The sequence below is a fragment of the Carassius gibelio genome, chromosome B23 (genome assembly GCF_023724105.1).
Source record: "Carassius gibelio isolate Cgi1373 ecotype wild population from Czech Republic chromosome B23, carGib1.2-hapl.c, whole genome shotgun sequence".
Taxonomy (NCBI): Eukaryota; Metazoa; Chordata; class Actinopteri; order Cypriniformes; family Cyprinidae; genus Carassius; species Carassius gibelio.
The window spans coordinates 8,682,864-8,708,151 of NC_068418.1; the positions used below are offsets into that span (position 1 = coordinate 8,682,864).

General features: G+C 35.9%; 2 protein-coding genes and 1 long non-coding RNA gene across 4 annotated transcripts; all 3 read right to left on the minus strand.

Annotated features, from left to right (window-relative positions):
- Positions 1-131: 131 nt before the first annotated feature.
- LOC128011979 (troponin T, cardiac muscle isoforms-like) lies at positions 132-9,453 on the minus strand (the record flags this gene model as incomplete). The annotated part of the gene is made up of 11 exons (XM_052594820.1): positions 132-1,808; positions 4,452-4,492; positions 4,938-5,028; positions 6,015-6,124; positions 6,648-6,755; positions 6,837-6,914; positions 7,157-7,273; positions 8,018-8,081; positions 8,186-8,207; positions 8,608-8,637; positions 9,360-9,453. Coding segments are annotated over 11 exons (789 nt in total), but the record flags the coding sequence as incomplete, so codon positions are not given.
- Positions 9,454-10,305: 852 nt separating this feature from the next.
- Positions 10,306-11,407, minus strand: LOC128011980 (uncharacterized). The gene is made up of 3 exons (XR_008182682.1): positions 11,269-11,407; positions 11,085-11,123; positions 10,306-10,824 (listed from the first exon to the last, which is right to left on the minus strand). It is a non-coding gene; the product is annotated as an uncharacterized LOC128011980 (long non-coding RNA).
- A 1,051-nt stretch (positions 11,408-12,458) lies between these two features.
- Positions 12,459-24,740, minus strand: lad1 (ladinin). Of its 2 annotated transcripts, none has more exons than XM_052593076.1 (14): positions 24,585-24,740; positions 23,565-23,690; positions 21,431-21,731; positions 18,167-18,246; positions 17,858-18,026; positions 16,841-16,927; positions 16,490-16,533; positions 15,213-15,255; positions 15,077-15,120; positions 14,929-14,995; positions 13,982-14,110; positions 13,793-13,906; positions 13,353-13,446; positions 12,459-13,126 (listed from the first exon to the last, which is right to left on the minus strand). In XM_052593076.1, exons 1-13 carry the CDS (start codon positions 24,620-24,622, stop codon positions 13,375-13,377), a joined length of 1,314 nt encoding a protein of 437 aa, XP_052449036.1. In that variant the 5' UTR covers positions 24,623-24,740; the 3' UTR covers positions 12,459-13,126; positions 13,353-13,374. The 2 variants fall into 2 exon arrangements, with proteins under 2 accessions (XP_052449036.1, XP_052449037.1); XM_052593077.1 differs by having other exon boundaries at positions 13,342-13,446.
- Positions 24,741-25,288: the final 548 nt, after the last annotated feature.

The following is a 25,288-nucleotide window of genomic DNA, read 5'->3' on the forward strand; positions in this document are numbered from 1 at the left end:
GGTATTTTAACTATGCATGTTAAAGGTACAATTTGAAAGATATTTATAATAAAATATCCAAAAAACCACTAGGCTAGTATTATATATTTTGTCCAGCTGATTACTAACAATATCTCTAATGTTTTCAACTACTCGTAAATCATGAGAAAATTCCCATTCTGAACATTGACACAGGGCAGTGCAGTCACCTGTCAATGATGTTAGTTACTCTTTGTTCCCGCCTTTACTAACGTAGAAACCACATGACAACAGTTTCGTGGACAAATGCGGAAGTAGCTTCGCGACAAACTTCAACTAGAAAGAGATGCCGATCTCGCTTGTGTTTTACTCGACAGGTGAGTTGTTTTGATTCGTATCTTCACAGAAAACGTATGCTATTATAACGATCAACAAGATTAGTATTATGGTGCATACACGCCAAACGCGGGGCATCGCATCTCTAGACCTGCGCGAGGATGTGTCTGATCCATAGTCTGATCGCGTCTTTGCATTGACTTTGTATATAATCTACTCGCGCAAATCGTTGAACTTGTGTTAAATCTATGATTTATCTTTCCGTCTGATTGATGGATGTCAGTGGTTGGGTAGAAGACAACAAATCCCATCATTCCACGCTCCTTCTTAGCGTCATCAAACCACACGATTGTTATTGTTTTGGTAGTGCGCCCTCTAGTGGCAGGTCCTACAACCTGTATTTTTAAATATAAATGTATTAATTTTGTGATATAATAATAATAAGTTGTCAGTTATTTTCAGTATAAGCTCTATATACATTTACAGTGTGAGTGAATATGAAAGATGATTTATTGAGGAGGAAAAACCCTCTCATTCAGTTTTCACCTCATCAATCATTATGTGAAATATGGCACGTTGGCTGACAAGACTTTCTTTTTGTGATTTTAGTAAAAGGCCAACAAACCTCAAACATATGTATTCATTGTACATTGTGACAGATTATGGAAAGTATTTTCGCCATCAGAAAGCAGATATTTATCACTTCTCAAGAAAGCAGTTGTATTAATTGATCTGCTTGATTTATGTTTACTCAAGATCTCCACCCTACAGTAGAAATGGCGGGCGACGAGCTTGGAGACGCTTTTATGAGTCACACACATTCCACAGTGCAATTATAAAAGTTCCTCCGGTCTTGACACAATATTGGAAAGCTTAAACACTGGACTGAAAATCCACCAAAAATGGCATCTATGCATATCATAACATGTTCTGCCCATGATTAATGGAATCCTTGTTTTGTGCAAATATTACTTCAAAAAACAATACTTGTTCTGCACTGACTTTTGGTTCAGATGGGCCCTTGTCGATGCTCAAGCAAACAATGAATGTGAATAGCAGAACAGTGAGTGTTGTATATGTTCCTGTCCCAGATGTTAATATGCAAATCATTTGAGATGAGAATCTCCTGACCTTTTTGATCCTGAAACTACAGAGAGGCCTAAGGGGACATTAACAGAGAGCAGCTGAGTGTGTGTTATTGTGCATCATGTGAAGATGTGTATTACCTTTTTACTAAGCATGAATACCTTTTGTTTCTTAGGTGTAATTATAGTTATAAGTATGTTTTGCATTTACATGAAGCTTGAAATTTTTGTAATTTTTTATTCTTTTTGTTTAGTTGTTCATTCAAAATCTACAGTCTTTATTCAGTGAGGACTAACTAAAAGAATCAGAATCTACTATACACAGCTCTCCAGGACAATCTCTTCATGATCTCTGTGGGTTTGTGAGGAGTCAAGTCCGTCTTTCAGCACAGCATTCACTTCCTGAGGCCTCTCTTGGTTCTCTTTGTCCTGCAGAAGAAAAACAAAATAGCCAAGAGCCTTTAATTTACCTTACAGCTCTAAACCATGATTTGTTTTTATGTCATATTTACAAGTGCACTAGCATGACCTCAGAGCTAATAGAAACCAACTAAAAATGCAAGAGTTTATCATAATGTATTGCTAAGCTAACACAATATTCATCTGATAAGCAATAAATGAATACATAGCACACATACATCTTAGTTGAAATAGTCATTTTTTCACTCAAAGGTTTTCGCATTAAGAAATAAACTGTTTTTGTTAAGAGTCATCTGCATTGTGTAGAATGAGATGAAGACTGTACTCATAATTTACTCTGTAAAAATTGTTTTAATTTATTAATCATGATGTCATTGTGTTTCACTGAACACCGAAGAAAATATACATCCCAAGGTATAACCACATCACATATGTAAATGCTATCTCAAATACAGCAATTTGATTGGCTGCTGTGCCTTTTGATGTTTTTGACGCTTTCTTTTTGTCCCCCTCCACCTTCCATACTGTGCATACATACGCTAGCATAGTGTTGTTTGGTGAGTCGTAGCGCGAAAATTAGACCGTGAATGCTTATGATTTTACCAGCAAAGAAAACAGTAGAAGCAGAAGCTCCAAACCCAGAAAGATCGATAAAGTCAAAAAATTTAAATAAATAAAGTCATACACAAGAAGGAAATATTGAATGATGGAGAACGAGGCAGCTCAATAGGTTTCGGGACTGATCTTCTATCTCTGTTAAGTATTCACGCTGATTCTAGACTTGCACAGGTAAATGCATCAGCAGCAGATTGCAACCCAAACCTCCATTCCCTGAAGTGCTTTAGTAGTGACTCTCGCAAACGTTTACTGCCACAGAAGCAGCGCTGACAGGACTTTCACTCTGACATGCAGTCACAAGGAATTGTTTTTTGTTGTTATTTTCCATGCCTTAGGCAGGAGCAGATGAGTCAGAGTTTGTTTTCAATGAGAAAGCCCTCCAGGTAGTAACTACAGCAGGTAAAAAAAGGCAATATACCAAACCTTGAGAGAATATGGCAGGTATGTGTTAAATGGGTCGAATGCGATTTCAAATTTTCCTTTCTCTTTGGAGTGTTACAAGCTCTTGGCGCATGAAGAAAATCTGGAAAGTTGCAAAGACTAAAGTCTCAAATCCAAAGAGATATTCTTTATAAAAGTTAAAAGTCAACCACTACGTCTTATGTCTACGTCTCAATGTGGAAAGATTTGCATGACGCCGATGAAATGTTCATGCAAAGAAAGAAGGTGTTGCTTTGATTCTCGCTGTAGTTTTGTTGCTGCTGCCATGTTGTGGAGACACTGTTTCGTTGTGAAGGCAACCCAACCCAAATATTCAAAAGTGTGCAGGGCATTTAACGGTTTCCTGTGAGAGTAGTCTACAATGGCGGTGTCTGTTTCTATAAAGTTGGGCAATACCAACTGTGCAAGGACAGTCTGGAGCTTCTGACTCACAGTCTGTAAGTACGTTTTCATATTTAAAGAATTTGCCAACGATTATTCAAACATGAGTTTTGAGCAGTGTAGAGTAGTGCTTGTTGTTTGTTGTTTCTCCAATCACAAATAAAGACGGTTTTATGCTTATGCAGCGCGATACGCAACTCATTGCATTAAAACAGTACACATCATTATAATCAGTAATTATGTCCCTACTGGATGCAACAAATGCCTTGTTTGTGATGGGTTTTATTAGTTTTGTCTCGTTGCACCGGGACATGTCATCACAGTATGGTGAGGGGCGTAACATTTCAGTCACACACTCGAGGCATTCAGCCAATCACAATGCACTGGATAGCTGGCCAATCAGAGCACATCTCACTTTTTAGACTGATGAGCCTCATAAAAATTTAAGCATTTTAAAAAGACGGGGCTTAGCAACAAGAATGTACAGTATGTGGAAAATGTGTTTTTTGAACCTTAAACCGCATAAACACATTTCATCAAACCAAATACACAAAATATCTTCTAACACTTTCTTTGTCAGCTTGTTCAACTAACCCTAAACCTACCCTAACAGTCTACTCTGAGAGCTAGTAGAAATGTAGTTGTAACCTGCTTACGCAACAATATATTTATATGCACCTAAATAATTAGTTTACAATTATATTGATGGTTCAGTTGGACTGAAAACCTATTTTGTGCGATAAACACGTGCCAAACCACTGTTGTAGTTTATGTATGTTGTGTGCATGAAATAGACACCTAGCACAGCCAAAACAAAATAAAATTGTGAAGGCTATTTTGGCCAAACAACAACAACAAAAAAACATACTGTATAATAAATAAATAAATAAAATTGTTTTCTGAAATATTTGGGCCTTAATAATACATTATATTGAATATTCAGCAAACTTTTATTATAATTTATACAGGAAATTATGTAATCAAGGCAAAAATAGCAACTAGAAACTGTGCGTGCTGAATATTTGAATCAGACATCAACATTTAGAGTTTTCGAACAGAATGTTCAGAATCTGAAATGATACTGAATTCATTATGATTGAGAAAAATTAGTTCATGTAGACGTACCTAATGATGGGTAAATTTAGGAGTGTTTGTTTTTGTGTTTTGCCTTTTTTTCATAAAACTGGGTTGGACAGACACAGATGAACTCACATTTTCTGGTGATCACTGACTCTGTTCCTCAGGATATTGATCTGTAGAGAGATCCACAATCAGAAACATTAACATCTCATCTCTCAGGAAACTGCAGATGTGAGGAGTTATTTTTGCAAACTCTGAACAATACTTTTTATTTTGTTTCCACATAATTAGATCCTGGAAGACATTAGAGTCAAGTGAATAAGACTGCTTTTCTATTATGTCATTTTAATAATCAACATGAAATGGTATTCACAACTAATTATAATTACATAATATTATGCTTATCTGAAACTAATATTATTTCCTGCCTTAACTCTAAGACTGCAATACTGACAATAGTAGCCTCAGTTGACTTATTATTAACCAACCAGCCAGAAAGGACCAATATATTACATTCATATAGCATGAAGTGTAGATTTGTACACATTAAAAACAAAACGGCTCATTTGTGATTTCTTTGACTCTCATTGGGTTCAAGTAAAACTCAGCTTACAGTACCTCATATTTCTGATGGGTAAACTGGTACTGTAACTCAAACTTCTCTGCTTCTAGTTGACACATCCAGCTCCACAGTTCTTTTGCTTTCTCCCTGATCAAAGAAGAAAGAGAAAGTAGTGATATTTTTTATTAAATCTGTAAACTGTAATAGTATTTTTACTCTATGAAATACTATTACAGAAGTTAAGGAGTGGTTAAAGAAGTCATACTGAATGAATGCTGAGTTAAAACTAATCATTACTTGGTAGAGGAATTTGTTTATTTTGGTTATTATAAATAATATATGTACAGTAATTATCATATTGCTGTTACGGTTCTGCTTAAGAATACTCCTTATGATTCATCAAAAAATTTAAATGTTGTCATTGTTTACTTATGGAAGCCTGTTTCTGCCATTAAATAATAATAATAATTTAAAAAGAGGTAATTGTGACTTTTTATCTCACAATTTTGACTTTCTTTTTCGCAATTATGAGTTATAAAGTCAGAACTGTAAGATATGAACTTGCAGTTGTGAGAAATAAAGTCAGAATTGTGAGAACAAACCGACTTTATTTCTCAGAATTGTCACTTTATATATCACTTTATATATTTTTTTTTTCTCTCAACTGCAATTATATCTTTATATCTAATAATTGCATGTTATATAGTCAGAATTGCAAGATATGAACTCACAATTCTGACTTTTTGAAATGTGACAGAATTGTGAGATAAAAACGACCAGATTACGCATTTACCTTGTTTTATTTTTTATTCAGTGGCAGAAACGTGCTTCCATATTTACTCTCCATCATGCCATTCAAAAACTAAATCACTTTTTGTGGATCACAAAGAAGTTTATTCAGATTTTTTTGTTTGATTTTTTGTTTCTCCCCAGTGGAATCCAAAATAGTTTTGTTGCCAACATTCTTCTAAAGATCTTCTTTTGTTTTCCATAGAATGAGAGCCATACAGGTTGGAAACAGCAAACAGGTGAATAAAAAGGCAGACTCTTCATCTTTTTAACTGTGTTAAACTGTACTTCTTGAACTGTTGTGGCATATGAATTAGTTGCATTTGTAGAATGACTCTTCAAACCTGAGAGCAGAGTCGCTGGCAGTGTCAACGTCCAACGGTTTGCGCCGATCACTGAGAATCTTCTTCTTCTTCTCTCTCTCAGTCTGCATCTTTCCACTTTTTCTATCTAACTGGAAAACAAGTAGTGGCCATGTATTTTAATAAAACATTGATACTGATGAGAAATTTTCTGTTCACACATTTTAAAGTGTCAGTACATTTTAAATGCAAATCATTATAATTGGTTGATCTCCTGCTGAAAAAAAGAAATCAATTATATTAGCAATGTTAAAAGTAGTTGTTGATTTCCTGCTGGAAAAATATATATACAGTGGGGATGCATTTAGTATGATCTCTCTTATTTTTTAAAAATTACTCATATTTTCCCAGATTCTGCAAGGGGTGCCCAAACTTTCGATCCCCACTGTATATATATATATATATATATATATATATATATATATATATATATATATATATATATATATATATATATATATATATATATATATATATATATTAGCTATGTTAAAAGTAATAAACTATGTTAAGTGTTGCTTAATATTTTTGGGGAACTGTGATACACTTATCATGTTTTATCATGTTTCTTAGCAGCATATTTATCATATAGTCTCATAATCTCTCAGCTCTGACCTTCTGCATGTAACCACCGATATACAGACCGGTGAGCGTCTTCTTCTTCTTGGCATCATCATCCGCTCTCTTTTTGGCTTCCTCTTCCTCCTTGCGAGCTCTTTCTTCCTGAACATTTGAAAAGCGTTAAGGACTTGCTGTGTCTGTTGTGTCCATCAGTGTGAGGTGAAGGGAAATGTTTCCGCTCACCTCCAGGCGCTTCTGTCGTTCCCTCTCGCGCTCGCTGCGGATCCTGTGCTGCTCTGCTCGCTCCGAGCGCCGTGTCTCCTGCACAATCACTCACTTTACAACTCAAACATCACTCAACAAGAGCTCACGGGGGAATTCATTCTGTAAAATGACAGAGCTGATTGTCTGTCGAGTCCTTTTCAGGCTCATTCAGGCTTAAACTGATCACTAATAGACCTGCTGGAATGTTTTTACTCTGGTTCACATATTTGTCTTTAGGAAATAATTCATTTATGGTTAGTAGCTTTACATAATAAGCAGCTACAACCTTGCTGACTTACAATCCTATCTTTAAGACTGATGAATTCCTCCTCCTCCTTCTTACGGCTTTCAAAGTGAGCTTCAATCAGCGTCTGGAGCTCATTCAGGTCCTTCTCCATACGCTTGCGATGGATGTCCTGGGGCGGGACGGGGATGAAGCATTTAAACAATGAGATGGAGATTTGAGACAGTTGATCTGCACATTCAGGTATAGACAAAAGCATGAATCAATCACTCATGTTTCAGTAACTGCCATCTGAAATGTCTGGGTCGACTGAAACATTCGGATGCTTTTGTAGATTTGCTGGATTTTACAAATCTTCTAATGCAGGTTTTCATTTGTCAAGATATGTCAGTATGCTCTCGAATGAAGTAAATGGGACATTAGAGAATATTTCAAACTCAGTCCTGCATGTTTTTAGAACGAAAGGCAAAAGAGAAAAGAAAAGAAAATGTGTCTGACTTTGGGTCAAAATGAAACAGACCAGGCAAAATTTTTCAGAAAATACCCCAGATATTTAAAACGCTGAACAAAATAATAATAATAATGATGATGATAATAATAATAATAATAATAATAATAATAATAATAATAATTATTATTATTATTATTATTATTATTATTATTATTATTATTATTATTATTATTATTATTGTTATTATTATTATTATAACATTACAGGAATTATAAACGTATATTTTTTACATATTGATTGATAATTATAAAATATAAAAATATTGTCTTTTATCTCCTAATTTCCAAAATAATATGGAATGTATGCTTCAGATGGCGAAGTTGTTCAAAGACAAATGTCAGTCTTGACCTATCAAAGTCAAAATAGTTTCATGGCTCTGGGTCCTGCAATGGTAACTGTACTCACATCAAAATCAACTCGTTCTCCATCTGGAATCTTTAGCGGCACCAGGTTCGGCAACATAAAAGGTCTGGAAAATATAAGGATGTTTCCAAATTCTGTATGAAACGAAACCAAGTACTGTTGATCTTTAAAAACATAAAAAACAATTAATGGTTTTTCAACTATACTTACTTTGGGATTTTGGGTTTAGCTTCTTTTGAAGAATCAAACATACAAACAAACAACAGAAGTTATTCAAAGTTATATGAGAGACGTTTACTTTTAGAACTATAACTTGTTGCATATATCAATCGGGCATATCTGATTATAAATACCGGAAGCTTAATTTGCATAAATCTCTTTTGTGTCTCATAGCAGTTATTCCACAATAGCAAACGGTTACAGGAACTGAACAACGCGCCATAAACTGGATTTTATTTCTGATGGAATGAATGTTATTATAAGAGGATTGGGGATGATCTAATGCGTTGAATATATAGTTATCCGGAAGGGTGTGTGTGTCGTAACACAGGTTTCCACATGTTTCAAACAATTACTGGAGAGATGTAAATCTCAGGTTATCTGTCTAAGCCAGTGCAATAAAGAACAAATACCTCCTCCATCGTCTGTCTCTTCTTCAGCATCTGAAAGCAGGGAAGGAGAGGAGGTTACACGTGGGTAATCAGCATCACTGACAGAACCAGAACAGAGAGACACAATTAGATCCTGACATAGCAAACACTCGGCACTTCAACTAAACATAGAGCAGAATGTTTGATTCATCCCAAGTGTGTGTGTGTGTGTGTGTGTGTGTGTGTGTCATGCAAAACACCAGATTCCAACAGCTATCAATGTTGCTAACAATCGTCTTTGTCTAAATCTACTTAAGTAGATATAGCGTTCAATTAAACATTTATTTAAACTCGTTTGTAAAAGTGTTATGGCTGATCAAGCTGCAGTGGAGTTTGATTTAGTGCATTTTATAACATTGATGACATTTCATTTATTTATCTGAATCCCTTTTGCTTCAGAAAACAATTCCACATTTTTCAGTTCAGTTGGGGCTCTTACGTTTGTATTTGGAATAATAAAAAAATGAAAAATTGGTTTTGATTTTTGGAAGATGGTGGCATGTAGTGTTTATTTTTCAATGCAAATATTTTCCTTTTCAGTCCAAAATAATATGCCTTTATTTTTTTATTTTTTTTTAAGAAATACCTGATTACTTTAAATGACTTCAGTCTGAACTCTTTGTGATCTCCTCACATTATTTTGTATTTGTTTTTTGACCAACATCTCTTTTTGAATGCTGTTTTAGTAGATCTGTTTGATCTGGAGGGGTTTGGGGTCAAACTGAGGGTCTCACCATGTTCCTGAGTGGTCTCTTCTTCTCCTCCTCCTTCCTCCTCATGAGCCTCTGAACATGGAGAAAGTTGAAGGACGGATAGACTTAGCTTGCATTACGTCAACTATGATTCATTGTTTCCCTAATAAGCTATCAAATGACATAATGATTCATTTGAGTTTAGTCATTTCATCCATTTGAAAGTGTGAATAACACAAAATTTAATAGAAGAGTGTGTGGAAGGTGTGAGTTAATTTCTGCGGAGCGAAGGAGCTGTATATATATGTTAGATAATGTTAGATTAAAGCATACCTCAGATCTCTCAGATGGTTACACACTTACACACAGCAAAACTGCACAACTGTTGTCTATGATATAAATAGGTCTGAAGTCAGACCACCCTTAAAAAGTATTGTAGTACAGAGAGATTAATGAATCATTGAATTATTCACTTTGCCAATTCCTTAAAATAACATTCTGAGTACTACGCACTGCTCTATACAATGAAAGTGTGAAGTACTGTTTGTAAAAATTAAAGTGCATCATTTCATAGGCAGAAAAGTCCAATGTCTATTGTCTATAGTGTAGTTTCAAAATTAAGCAGCTTGCTGTTTGCTGTTTTAACTTCTACGTAAGCTGTGCTTTATTCATTGCTACTTTTTTAGACAATGGAAATCACTTCCAAGGTATATATATAAATAAGCAAGAGTGCTGCTGTTTTAACCAATTGCTCTTTTTATCCTGAGAAATTGCTCTTTGGCGACACCTTCAAGCAGGCCTATTAGTGTTTGTTACCTTGCAACAGCAGCGCTCTTGCTTATTTATATATACCTCGGAAGTGATTTCCATTTTCATATACCATGTTATTATTATCATTTTATATATATATATATATATATGCTACCCTAGTACATTTCAGTGTTAGTGAATGGCTAGTGCCCTTTGCCTTCAGCAGATCCAACTTCCTCCTCCTGCTCCTCTGAGCACACACCATGCAGGTTTGGTAAGAAAACAAACAAGAACACATCACAAAAACTGAAGCTAAGAGATCTGGAGACAGTGAAACATAGCAATGTTTTAGTGATGATATGCCCCTGCTTCAGGACGTTCTGCTCTACTTATTCCACATTTGTCATTTTTGGGTGTGTTTTGTTGAAAGCTGACAAGCTGAACTAACAAAACTCATAAATCTACAGGACGGTTCACCATATCTTGCAACCGCACTTTTACATGTCAGACTATTTATGATTTTCAGGTGTAAAAACCTGATAAGCGGGTCGTTTTTGAAGGTTATCTCCTATTTCAAATATCAGTGTAATGACACAATTCTTTAACAACCCTGTTTAAAAAAAACATGCTGTATCTTTTACATAAAACTATGTAGCTGCAAGGCCGCTATTTATGACCTACTTTAAAACAAGAAGAGTATTTGCTTGCATACAGTGGAAGTATGAAAGTAATATTACGAGACTTACCCTCCTGCTCCCTAGAGAACAAGACACAATAGTGCTGTTATTTCCACGTGTTCTCACAGCTCAATACTTTCCCAACAGCTGCCTGAACTCTCAGATTAAATACACTTATCAGATGAGTGGGATATATGACATGCAAATTACCAGTAACACTGGTCACCGTAGCGTGCAGTTAATGCACAGTATTCTTATTTAAACAAGGTAATATTACTAGAAAATGAGTATTTGCCATTGATGGATGGAGGATAATCGAGCAATGAACTGGGACACTTACTCATACTCCTCCACTTCTTCGATGTCTGACATTTTTACTCTGTAATGAAAATGCATTAAAAATATATAATATCATAATTGATCCCCCCAAAAATTGCTTTTCTAAACATTCTAAAAATTCCGTTCTTCTTTGCTTTTTATTCTAAACTTCCATTTTTCTGTCCATCAGTGATATACTGTCTTACCTGATATATCAGCAGAGATGTGTGCAGAAGGGCTGTGTTGAAGCTCTGGCTCTCCTCTTGATGCTTATGATCGGGGCTGGGGCTGTTTCTGCGGCTCTACATCTCACTCAGAGGGTTTATTTTTACCCTCAGAGATAAGTGGAGAACCGTCGAGCAAACACTCCCTAAAAGGCCGCTGGCATTGTTATGGTGCAGAGAATGGCGATGGCTGACGTCCAGATCTACACGAGTCTCTCAGAGGTGTCCTCTGATAACACGAGGGACTGGTTAGTCTCTGTCTGACTCACTTCATGGCACCATGCGTCCCATTCCACATCTCACTCACACAGGACACACAGGCCTCATGCTGTTTGAATACTTCTTCTGAAGAGAGATTTCAGTTTGTATTGTAAGAATGAAGGCCTTGTTAGGTGCTCTGAGTTTTCTATGCAGTTGCTAATGTGCTTTGAGTAATCACTAGATATATATATATAATGTGTAGCTCAAAGATCTGCACAAAAAGTTAGAAATATAAATAATATTAATGACAACATTTTTGTTAATTGTTATAATATATATTGGTAATACTTTACTTAAAGCATTTATAAACAATGCATTATATATTATTAAAGGGTATAATGCATTATAAGTGTGTTGTAATACATTATATCTTGTCGTAGATAATTATAACTGAATTGACGGTGCATAGTGTAAGTGTTACAATGTATTAACTGCACAATGAGATTGCACAGTGCATTATAAGGTGTTTTATATGCATTATACATAAAGGCTTTCAGTGAAGTGTTTCATAAAGTCAAGTAACTTCAAGCCTCCATCATTTAAGCATCGTTATTTATTATATAATATTTATTATATAACATTAAAAATATTTTTTCTAGCATATCACCGAAAATATAAGACAACATAACAACATAGTATTACTAATTGATTTTTTATAAATTCATTAAAAAAATGATAATGCTAATGTAATTCAAATATGTCATTGACATAAAACGTGACAGATAATTTTACCACTGATAATAATATAATTAGACTTGCTGGTCATTTTAAATGACTGTTGTTGTTATTAATACAGTTTTATTGTTTTTATTATGATTATTTCCTTTATTATTATTATTATTATTATATTTCCTATTCTTACGAATTCAGATCATAAGCCTGCATCATTTGAAAAACATGAGACAACATGATAAGTAGTAAAAAAAGAAGTTTATTAACCCTTCTGGGCTGAAGAGATAATTACATGACAGGTCGGTTAGCAAAAAAGGAAACCTAAGCTTGGTTGAACAGGAATGGATTGAAGTCAGTTTGCAAAGGGCTTGATAAGGCACATTTCTCCATAGATTACATCTGAATTACATCTTCTTATGATGACTTTAAGTCTGCGGCAGGTTAAAACAACAGCAGCGAGAGAATAGGTCAGCTTCAGCGCACGATTCCAGATGAATAATTGAGCTTACTATCAGCAGCTTCATTGAAACAGACATTCATCATATTACAGCTGTACCTTGGACTGTTATCAGTTATGGCTCAGGTCATAGCTTACTTATCAACAGCACAAATATCAAGCTACAAGGAAGAGGAGTGTCTGGCACAGACACAAAGAAGCTGTATGTCTGTATTCCTGCTGTCAGATGTTCAGTTTATAATACAGTCCTGTTGCATTCCACCATCCATTAGTACACGCATTCACAACCCATAACAGAAGCCTTGACTTTACCCAAATAATGCAGATCAGTACTATGCCTTAAAAGTGCCGAGGAATTAGCCAACGGAAAGAAGCAGAAGGAAAAGGAGTGTAGAGACAATCCTTGGCACTGAGTGTGTTAAAGAGTCGATCAAATGAAGCTCATTAAACCTGAAATGCAGAAAGAAAAAAACAGCTGGATACAGTGATTTGTTCAAATTAAAATGTAACTAAATTAAATCAATTACAACAGTTGTCACTGATGTATAATAAAACATTACTATTACAGGAAACATTTTTGTTAGTACAGTACATTAATGACAATGCGGTATGCTTATAAATAAATGCAAATAAATATTTTTCTTTGCTTTTATTTTGAGACATACGATCTGCTCACTTTGTCTTTATCCATGACCGGGTCACTTGTGGTCCTGGTCTTGTCCTCTTTCAAACAAACTTTTCTTACTGGAGATGCTCACATGTCTCAGATCCTGAGCATAAACATAACTCATATGAGAGAAAACATAACCTTTAACTCATTCAAGTCAAGTTAGGCGAGAATCTTCCACATTGCACAGATGAATGGAAAAGGCTGTGTGAGGACATGTGTCATTACCTAGACTGATTACATGAGTCATGGCTCAAACCCGGCATTTCATTGGTGCACATAATTACTCCAGATTCACCACAGACATGACATATATTTGTGTGATGACTAATGAGGTCAGATGAGTGAAAGTGCAAAGTGAAATACTGCCACCAAGCCGAAGCCTGGAGAAAACCATCTCATCATCTCCTAAAATAAAATAAAGTATGCCTCCATAATGCAGCACTCACCAAAGGACTATGAGATGATGACGATGATGGTGATGATGAAGACACGGTGAATGTTTTCTTCTGGACCCAGCGATTAATTCGATCAGAGATTCCCGAAGAAAAGCTGCGAAACTCCTGAAACAGAGTACATGTTCTTAACAGACGATCGAAAGGGCAGTTCGGATGAGCTCAAGCAGGAAACTAAAGCACCTGTCTGGAGAACACGTGGCTTCTGTCGGATCCCTCCTGCTCTTTCTCAAACAGCTCCCTCTTCCTCTGCACCTCATCCGCTAGACACACAGTCTGGTGCACCACTGGGGTTTTGGAGATTTCCCATTTCTAAAAGTTAAAAAAGAGCAACACAATTCTTACATGCAGCAATATCTGCCACTGTTCACAAAACGCTTTCAACTGCTGCTTATCCTGATACACAACTTGATATTAGTTTGATATTAATCTTATTGACTGCAACCATATTAGCAGCATTTTGAGACCAATCGATGAAGTTTAAAATCTTTAGATTGAATTAAATAAAGTGGCATTCAGACATATTATGAGCAACTTTTCAGCTAGGTTTTATAATTGTAAAATTAAGATATTTTTTAGACCAAGTAAAGAAAATGTAAAGAATAAACTGAATGAGATATGTCAATGTGGTCTCTAAATGTAAATGTCTTGCATTAACAAAGTAGATCTAATGCTGTTTTTCCTCTGTATTATGTCTTGTTTTCCAGTGAAAGTGTCCAAACATTATTAAATCAAGATATATTTACTGGAGAGGAGACTCAAAATGACAAAAGACATGCTTATGTGAAACTGATCAAAAAGACGAAAGTCAGACATGGGAACAGACAAATCTGCTTAGTTCCTGATATTTGTTCAGATACGTGGCAGATTTGTGTTCTTGTTTTAAGCACATTTAATTTTGTTCAGTTTTTCAGAAAACATGACTTCATATCTTCAATTTGCCTGTGAAATGTAAATGTATCTTGACTTGAATGTTTAAATATTTGTATTGGAAAAAATATGCATTTTTTTTTTTTTTTTGCAGTGCATGTAACATTTAATAGTTCTCAAAAAATGTTTATCTTTGATGCATTTTAAAAAACTACAGCATGTGGAGAAGTGTGAAGTTTTTAGTCATTTCGGATCCAGACCTGTGAGGCTTGAGCCAGTCGTTCCATTTTCTCCTGAATGGAGTGAGATGATAACCTCTGTCGGGAGCTTGAGGAACAGCACAGACAGCGGTTAATTCAGCACACCCTCATTTACTGCTCAAACAGAAACTAATAGAGACACACTCACTTTCTCTGAAACGGCGTCTGCTGCTCCTCCTCTTGTTTGGGGCTCTACGGACCAGAACATCCACAATAAGCTTGAGAGTTCATATTGAGACCGGACTGAAGGTGTTTTGAAGTTGATTTGTCTTTAATAGCTTTACCTTGTTGGATTCAAAGGTCTTCGCTGCAATCCGCACACTTGCACTGTTGACGAGATTGGATGTTCATAGAAGAGACGGAAATATAGACTGTTGTAACTCATCACTGTATAAGCTTATTTACATCAAGTGTCATTATTAATTGATTATTTCATTTGTATATCTGATATTGTGGTCAGGTAATAAGGTTGTGTGTGTTAATCAATGCAATAAGTTACAAACTAACAATGAGCAAAAGTTCTACCAAATGTATTGATGTCTTGTAAGGTATACTAATATTTCTTTAAGAAACATTGTACATGTGCTAACAATCATTGAATCATTGAATCATTTATTAATCATTTATGTAAAAGATTAGACACAGTGTTAGCATATTCAGAAAATAATCATGTTCTCTTCAGGCCATTCGTGGAACATAAAAAAAACTAAACTAAAAGAGAATATTTAATAAAGATGTAATGCAACTGATAGCCCATTGTTAAATGTGAGTTGTGAACAGTTGAGTGAAATTAAAGTGCAAGTCAATTACAATTAAATGAAAATGTACTATAGTTTAAATGTATATTAAATGCAGTTAACTGAACTTTAAAGTGCTTTTTATAAACTCACTTGAATAGGACTTAAGTATGTTTTATATGTAATTTCATAATTAGTTTTTGAAATAAGGTTAAAATGAAATGGCAAATACACTGGCAATCACTTATGGTCAACTAAAATATACTTTAATGTTATTTACAATTGAAACTTGTATGTTATGTATTTAAATATACTGCACATTTGTAATGCCAAAGTTTTAAAATATACTACCTTCTCTATTAACTAGATTTCCAATGTAATCTTGAATAAAGACCCTACAGTTAAAATTAAAATCAAGTACTTAACATGTGCTTCAGTATGTTAGTCGACACATCAGAATAAGGTTACTTCTTTAAAGCAAAAAAAAATCTAAATTAAAACAATGATTTGAATTGTATTTAATGTAAATCTTTTAATTTCACATTATTACAAAGTGCACTTTTTAAAAATGTACTTAAGTGTGTTAAGAAACAGTCATTAAAGTTAATTTTAAATACACCTATGTGGCCTTATTTCATTAATATTATATTATTATCTGCAAGTACAGTTTTTTGGGGGTTTTTTAAGTACAAGTTCACATTTTGTACAGCTAAGCAAACTTCTTTTCACAAAAGTAGTACTTTAAAAAATTAAGCAAAATTTCACATGCACTTTTCATTTATGTATTTGTGTGTGTGTGTGTGTGTGTGTGTGTGGATCAGTACCTTCTCTGTAGCGGCATGTTTTTTTCCTCCTTCTTCTTCATCATCTGAAATGGATAATGACACTGAGGCACAAAGCAGTACTGTCTGTCTCTGTGTGTCTGTGTGTGTGTGTGTGTGTGTGTTGAGTTAGTCAAATATTTAACAAATGAGTTTCTGACAGAACATGGCATGAATAATAAAAGCTGTATGTGACGTAGCACTTGAAGGTTATTGACACAAGCAAATTTGACAGTTTGGTGGCTTGCTGTACTGTCCACATGAAATGCAAATGTTGACACTGTGTTATATAACATATTGACTCTCATACTTAATTTGCTCAGATGTATTTATACAGTCAAACGAGAGCTTTACCCTGAAGGACACCGTTCTGGAGCTCTGCCGTGTGAACGCAGGTTTCGCGGCTGGTTCGAAACTGCTCGCCGAACCATTTTCATGTCTCTGTGCACACATGCAAATAAAATAAATAAGGCCGTGAGAGGAGAAACTGTAAGATAATGCATAATGAATTACACAAGTATAATCAGTCAATAAATGATGAAGCCTGGTTTAGATCTCTAGAAGTAACTCAAATTATTCAGCTGCAGAATGTGGCTGTAACTCAAGAAGAACAGAAGTCTGTGTACAGAATGGGATCCAATGCATTGCTTACATTGTAATTATTTCTGAGATTTACTAGTAATTTCTGGGAGCTAATTGTTTCAAAGTCAATCTTTCCTTTTATTCCCCAGTGTACACTGTAAAACATTACTTCCACTTCATATTTCATGTTTAATTCAGCGTGTTACCTGCAGTTTATTTGAAACTTTTACTCAGAAATGCCTGATGATTTCAATAATTCAGTTCCACACATTTGTTTTCAGTGAAACATGGTTAAAATATGTTTGTAAAGTTGTAAGTGAAACAAAGATTACTCATTTTGGTTTTTATAAGGACATTCAATTTCAGTCTTTCTACATTGCAATTTTATTTAATTCAATGCCATTTTAAGTAATTAATTGTGAAATTTACTAGCAATTTCTGAGTGAAAATTGTGTCAATGCAAATCCTACACCAACATTTTTTGTCTTCTTTATCCCCTTTATCATTTATAATCTGTGAAAATGTTTTTATTTTTGGCCACAATAAAAACAGTAAGTGTCATATTATCAATGTTCCTCTGGAGGGAGCTCTAACACCATTCTACTGTGGTACATTGGTAACATTATGCTATTCTTTGAAGTACTACATAAATGCCTTTCTATATATGCTAAATGTTGTAGTACCCTGGAATGACTGCCATTGTACCATGGTATCACCATAGTACTTTCTGTAGGGAAACTATGCTAAAGGAGACAGCAGTGCTGTTAGTTTCAGTCGTGGCAGTCTCACCTCTGCGTCTCCATTCGGTGTGGGGCTCATGGAGCCAGAGTGGGTGGAGCTGTGAGGTGACTCCGCCCTCGAGGACTGAGGGGGCGGAGACTTGGGGCTCAGTGGAGAAACCAGTCTGCTGGTTGATGAGGGTGATGTGGGACTCTTATCAAAGGAGATGGAGAGAGAGCTGATCAAAGAGAACAACAGTAAGCAGGGCAACGATTGTGCTTTCATTATCAAAGTGAGCAACCGCAAACAGACCAGTGTCTCCAGAGAAATAATGAAACACCAGTTCAAATATTTGTAATGGTTAGACATTGTAAATACCTCACAAACTTTCTGGATGCTTTTGGCGGGGGTTGGGAGTTTGTTGATGTTGAATCTTGGTTCGCGCCTCCATTTTCTTGCTATAAAAAGACAAAACATGCCATTGAGTATGTAAATGAGCCATGTAGTATGATGTGCTGGTAGAAATGTGTTAACCGGTATGTTGCTAAACACCGTGGTATAGATATGTCAGTGTGCAGGATTGCTTTGTGATGGAAATGTGTCAAGATGAAGGACTTATGAAGTGGTCTTGTTTTTGGAAATTGTTCGGCATTATGCATTTTGCGTCACGACGATAGGTGAACTCAGCTCAGTTATGTGTGGTCTGTTGTCTGGGGCTTGTTTTGAACTCAGCGGTTATATATAATAGGAAGCGGTTTCTGCACTGTTCCCAGATTTATCATTCCTTCAGCATAATCTTATCTTTTGGTCTGCGTCCATCAGGTTCCAAATAAAAAGAGAAAATGATTAATGAGATTAATTAAGTACAGTTCTTTCGTACAGATATTTTATTGATTTGATTATGTAACAATTGGCATTATGACAAGGTTATTTAATACATACAAAACTTTGACAACTGATTTACAAGGAAGCACTAATAATATTCTGACAGAATATTGGGGTCAGTGAGATGTATTTCTTTTTCTAAAGAGAAAAGTCTCTGCATTTGTTTAAAAATCAAAAACACTGTAAAAATGCGAAAACTGCCAAATATAAATAAGATTATAAATTAACCATTTTCTATTTTAATATGTTAGCATGTCATTTATTCCTGAATTTTCAGCATCATTACAGTCTAATATCCTGATTCGCTGCAACAGTGATATTTTTAAGGATTCTTTGATGAATGGAAAGTTCAAATAAGCAGCATTTACATGAATAGATATCTTAACATTATATTTATTATATATTATGATGTATTATATTATGATTATATTACTATATTTGATCAATTTAATGCACCCTTGCTCAGTAAAATGAATCAAACCTGTGAACTTTAGTGTACACCACTACTTTTGTACTGCGATATAAGATTTTAGTCACATCACCAACCTCTAATTTAAAATGTAAACATGGATTTCTAAGAACCAAACAAATTTCTAAGAAAACCTTTAGGAAATTTCATGTTTAAATTGAAATTGGGGCACTTTTGATTTAAGATCGCAACCATCTTTTGAATTATTGTCTGACATACTGTAAATGTGCAGTATGTGCTTTGATTAAACATAAGCAAACAATTAACCCAAACTACAGATTCACAATTACAGTGAAATAATGCAGTTTCATTAAAAGGGGCATCTTAATACATCGCATTAGTTCCTTTAACAGTATTTCAGCATTGCTGTGTATTTAGTTACGGGTTGCACACTGTTTTTAAAGCTTTCACAGAAGTGACGGCACACTTCAGAAGTGGGTCAAATGACTTCATGTTCTCATGTCAAGGGCCTGTAGGTGTGTGTGAGAAACACTGGGCCTCCCACAGCTCTTTCTCTTAATCCTGTAGATGATTAATTACACATTCGACACAGCTTCACAGCAAGCAGATGACCTCTGACCCCTAGCCACATGATGAAACCTGTCAGATATACACTACGCACAACTGACAATAGAGATAACAGAGAGAAGAGGATTTGATAATTAACAATTGCAAAACAAGAACATGTCTAAGAATGACAAAAACAGCATGACGCTGCCGTCTACCTTCAGTACAACCTAACCATGTCACTACTGTACATAGCACCTAATGAGTAATGCTACAATGTCATTTGCAACATTAATGTTCCCCTGCTGTGAGAACTGATGCATGACCCTATCAAAAAACAAGATCCCAGCCTTTGCAAAAGAATACGCCATGCCAAAACATACAAAGGTTTAAATTGGTTTATTTAAAGAAGTTACTCATAATTGCTCTTAATGGCAAACCATACCAAGCCCAGCAGTGCAACCATAACTGATGGGTTTAATATGCTCTATGTGCGGTGTGTGCGTTGATTCCAGGAGAGTCTGACGTTAACATGTTGTTGAGCCCACAGCGATATGCCAATAAACAGACATATTACAAAGCCAATGCAGATTGTGGATGAAATAGTCTACCTCAGATTCTGATGTTTATTAAATATAATAATTTATCTTGAACATTAACTTAAAAAGTAACCAAAGAGACTTTTTCTCTTCCTTAAAACAAGATTTGGGAAGTGGGAGATGTCATTAGGTCTTACATGACTGTCAATGCCATGCTGAAGATCCAACTCTAAGCATGTTCTGCAAAACCATTGAAGGTTTTAAAGGTGATTTTTTTTTTTGTGAAAGTACACTTAGTAATATTTTACCAGAAAAGATTTTAGCACTTATAATATATTAATAAAAAATATATATTATATGAGTTTTATCTGCTGTATTTCTCGGTTTGATTAGTTTTTATGTTGTGTTTATGGAACTCTTGCATTATTGCCATGAAGATGCTGGCATTTCAATAAAATACTACTACTACTACTAAAAGAAAAAAAAAGAGGGGGGGGGGGGCATCATTTATTGATGAAGCAGGTAGATTTTGGAACTGAGATTGGGGGAACATAGCTCTAATACAGGGCCAACTTCAAAAGGAGCCTTAAGATGATTAAAATAAGAGAAAAAAGTTAATATAACTAAACAATTAAAATGTGTCTTTAATTCTCCTCATTTTGTTTTCCTTATGGAAAACCTGAATGAATAATGTAGTCAAAAAAAAAAAAAAAAACTAAACCTCCATGTGAAGTTTTACAACCAATATACATTTTTCTAGTTATGCCAAGATCTAAAATATCTTCTTAGTTACCGTCAAAGGTGTGAGTAAATCTAAGTAAATCAGCTGGAAAATGCTGTGCAGTTTATTGTTTAATTATTTTAATGGATCCGTCTTGTTCCAATCTTGTTCCTGGAGACACCCCAGCAGTACACAGTTTGGATGTCCATTACATCCATAACATGCATTGGAGTCTCTACCAATAAGATGGATGAGTCTGAAAATGTGTAGTGTTGGGGCGTTTCCAGGAACAGGGTTGGGAAACATTGCTGTGGAACCTGAAGTCTAGTATAAATTGGCCAGTTGGACACAGCTATCGGCTGATGGCAATAAAACAGTCTGTTGCCTGCTTGAAGCTCACCCACGATTCCTTAGAATGCTAAGTTGTCAGCTCTGTAGGTTTTAGACCACCTCTGCTTCCTCTTAAAGCGTCCCATCACTGTAGAAGAACTACTGTGCATTGAGAATCCATGTCTTCCTACCTTCTGGTGTGTCTCTGAGTCTCTGGAGTCGGTGGGAGGTTCTGGTGAGATGAAGGTCTCCACGCAGCGCTGAATGTTCTTGAAGAGTTCCTCGTCCTGCTCTTCCCCCAGCAGCTCCACACGGGGCTCCGCATCCGGGCCGGTCTCTTTGCCCCCATCATCTTCCTCCTTATTCTTCCTCAGGGTTTCAACGTGCCTCATCCTCCTCCGTTCATCACGGACTCGCAACATCTCCACAAAGTCCATCTGCAGCTGGGCCAGACCTCCATCGGAGTCGCCAGCATCAGCAGGCCCGCTAACACTGGAGACGTTACAGTGTGTTTAGCATGATGTCATGTTAGCGTTTGAAGATTCATATTCATGCATTCTTACTGGGTTTAAGTCTTTGAGTGGTTAAAACCTTGTGAAAAATATGTAAACGTGCAATATATGTGCAAGCTGGATATAATGATTTGGACACTTGTGTGTTTCTTGAAAAGAAATGAAAATGTATTATAGTTTAAAGTTAAATTAAATGCATCTCTATATATGTAATTTCATAATTGCTTCTATTTACTGCTGAATGCACTGACATTTATGGTAAAATACTTTAAAGCCATTTCTGTTTAATCTTGCAAGTAATTTATTTCAATATATTATATTCAATATAATAATTTGTACATTAATAATGATATACTTTAAGATTTAATGTAGACTAGAGGTGCACATTCAATACATTCAGCTGTTTTCCTTGACAGCCATGCATGGACAGTGTCCACATATGGTATTATGAGACCAAATTATAACATTACATGTAGATCATATTCATATTCACTTTTATGATACCATAAACCTTTATCTAAAGCTCTCTGAAGCACTCGTCCTCATGTTCTGTAAGGTCAATTGCTTCACGCAAATGCTTAGCACAAAATTTGCATTGAATTTGATGTATATCACTGAGTCCTAAAGCCAATTACAGCTCTTATGCTGTGTTCACACCAAACGCGAATAGAGCGTCTGGCGCGAATGATTTCAATGTTAAGTCAATGCAAAGGCGCGTTTACGCGCGTCTGGAGGTCTCGCGGCGCGAATGGGGCGTTAAGCGCGGCGCGGAAGACGCGAATTCGCCTCATTCGCGCGTCTAGTTCGCGCGAATGACGCGAATTGACGCGCGAATAGAGCGCTTCGCGCGAAACGCGCGTTAAGCGCGAATGGTGCTTTTTGTGCATTTAGCGTTTGACGCGAATTCGCGTCTGCCGCCCGAGTTGAAAAATTTGAACTTTGGCGTCAATTCGCGCCGCGTTAACCAATCAGAAGCCTGCTAGGAGTCACTCATTCAACAGTATGTTCCTGCAGCCTCGGGTTGTGCAGGAGGAATACCCTTCTCCACTCATTCAACAAGGAGGAACGACTGATGTTGTCAGTGAGGAGTCAACCGGAGCTATATGACAAAAGTTCATATTTCTATAGAGACCGGAATAAAGGACCTATGTATATATAAAACATATTGATAGATAAATTGAATAAAGGCCAAAGATAAGAAACGTTTCATTTTACCCCAAACGAATTATATTTTATCTTGAACCACTAAAGAGACATCAGAGCCAGCGGCAATTGTCAGAAGATCTAGCCGAGGAAAGGCTACTCTCGGCGGATACATGATGACGGAGCTCCCGCTGATCGCATGGAGCTCATCTCTGAGATCGGCGAAACACATTTTTTAAATAGACGCTGTCATTATAAATAAACCGCATATTTGAGTTTAAAACAACTACATTCTCGCCTGAAATACTTTTAAAACTACATTTCATGACACAATAACAGTAATATTTTGAAAATTATCCGAATAAAAATGGCGGTTGAAAATGCTCCGTGGACTCAGCTGGCAGAAGCCCCCCCATGACGCGAATTCGCGTCTGTTGTGAAGTTAATTTCACGCGCGAATCAAGCGAATTACTCGCGCGAATGAAGCGAATGATCTCAAAATGGTCAAGCGGCAAACTAGGCGCGGTAGACGCGAATTTGACGCTCTATTCGCGTTTGGTGTGAACACAGCATTAAGCCATTTGAAGAGGGAAGGGAAAGCATAAATACACCATTAATGTATTCTGAAGTTGGGTTTTCTCTGTAATTTTGTCCTTTTTTGTTGTCGCACCTACTGGTTTGTGGATTGGTCTCTTCAGTGGGACTTTCATCCGAGTCTGCTGTAGACTCCCTTGTCTTCCTCCTCCTCTCTCTCTCCAACTCTTCCTCATCCTCCATAGTCCACTGTCGAGCCAGCCTCAAGATCAAACACATCACGTTTAAAATGCATATAAACATATATGGTTTCAGCACTTCAGGTTTCTCTGAACACTGATGCCGGTTGATTGATAGAAAGGTCGATTGTTTTATTCTACTGCATCCCCAAAATATAGTTTTCCCCATATTGCCTGAAAGATTAGAAGTTTTGGACAAAACCAGTTTTGATTTCTGTGAAAGCCTTGCATTCAAACTTTTTATTGGACTGATTTAAAACTGTTCACAAACCTATCCTGTCAGTCTTTTTGAAGGTATAAAAAGATTCATTACGATCAAAGGTCTCGATGATATATCCCAGAGGTGGACTATTGTATTTCAGTTTGAAAACAGTGATTCATTGTGCATTAACTGGTTTTTCAAGCTCTGTTTTGGTTAAAGGATACTCAATGCCTTGAGTCTGATGGCGTGACATTACTTTCCATTTGAGTGCATTACACTATCAAAATATTCACAACCCGCACCACAAACTCTAACTGCACATCCATTCCACACTCAGTTACTTTCAGTTTTATTTCAGTCATAAAGTTGTCATCCAAAAATGCACATGATGTCGATTGTCAATTACAATACATTGGAAGTGTTGCCCTGGGTGCTATATTTCTGAAACTCAAGTGCCTCCTTGGCTGCTTTGCTTATTTGGAAAGTCTTAAGGTTAGATTTTTTCATTTACAGAAATTAGAGCAAAGGTAGAAACGTAGAAACCATAAAAAACAATGTATTTCCAGTTATAGTTCTGATATTAATTAACATGTCTATAGAATACGCATCTATAACGTCAGTATAAACACTGACACACCTGCGCTTCTGCAACCTGTCAGAAATCGCAAAACTATTAGCTAAGCAAAATAAAGGCTAAATGTACATTTATACTTACGTTGACAAAGCAGACCAGTTTTTCCGGCTAATAGACATGGTTTGTGTGTTGTTGTGTTGAGCTCGGTTGGAGAGAGGTGGATGAAGTGTCGCGCTCTTCCCTGTGTCTGTGTGCCACCTTTACCCCGCGCCCGCACCTTCACGAGCCGCGTCACATGACCACCAACATCACCTCCCGCCGCGCGCGCGCGCATCATACCTGTGCGCTATCAACACACTCATCATGTTAAAGCACCTTGAGAGGACGAAGAAGGAACACATCTGCATATCTCCAAACTTACAATATCAATGTACATAACTAAAAATGGGAGAGGTTGTTGGATTGGGGATGTGGAATATGTAACAAACTATAGCTAGATAGTTAAGAAAGAAACATCAAAACATACATTGTTTTAGTTATGTGAAATGTCTAAAAGCTGGAAGCTAAATTAAATGTAAAATAATATATCCTAAAAATTGACTAAAATATTAGGCTACTAGACCCCCCCCCCCCTCCCCCACCCCAAATAAAAACAACAACAAAACTCGAAAAATATATTGTTTTAGTTATTTTCAAAAAGCAAGAAGCAATAATAATAATAATAATAATAATAATATATATATATATATTTAATTTAAATATATTGCATTTGTTTTTTTATTCTATTCTACATTCTGTTCACCTTGAATATTGTAGGATAAAAAACGTTTTAAAAAAAACGTTAT

Coding starts and splice junctions, on each gene's coding strand:
- lad1 (XM_052593076.1), bottom strand. CDS start 24,622: ATGTCTATTAGCCGGAAAAACTGGTCTGCTTTGTCAAC. Junction 23,691..24,584: donor AACTGGTCTGCTTTGTCAAC/GTAAGTATAAAT, acceptor TTTGATCTTGAG/GCTGGCTCGACAGTGGACTA. Junction 13,447..13,792: donor CATCATCTCATAGTCCTTTG/GTGAGTGCTGCA, acceptor GTTTATGCTCAG/GATCTGAGACATGTGAGCAT.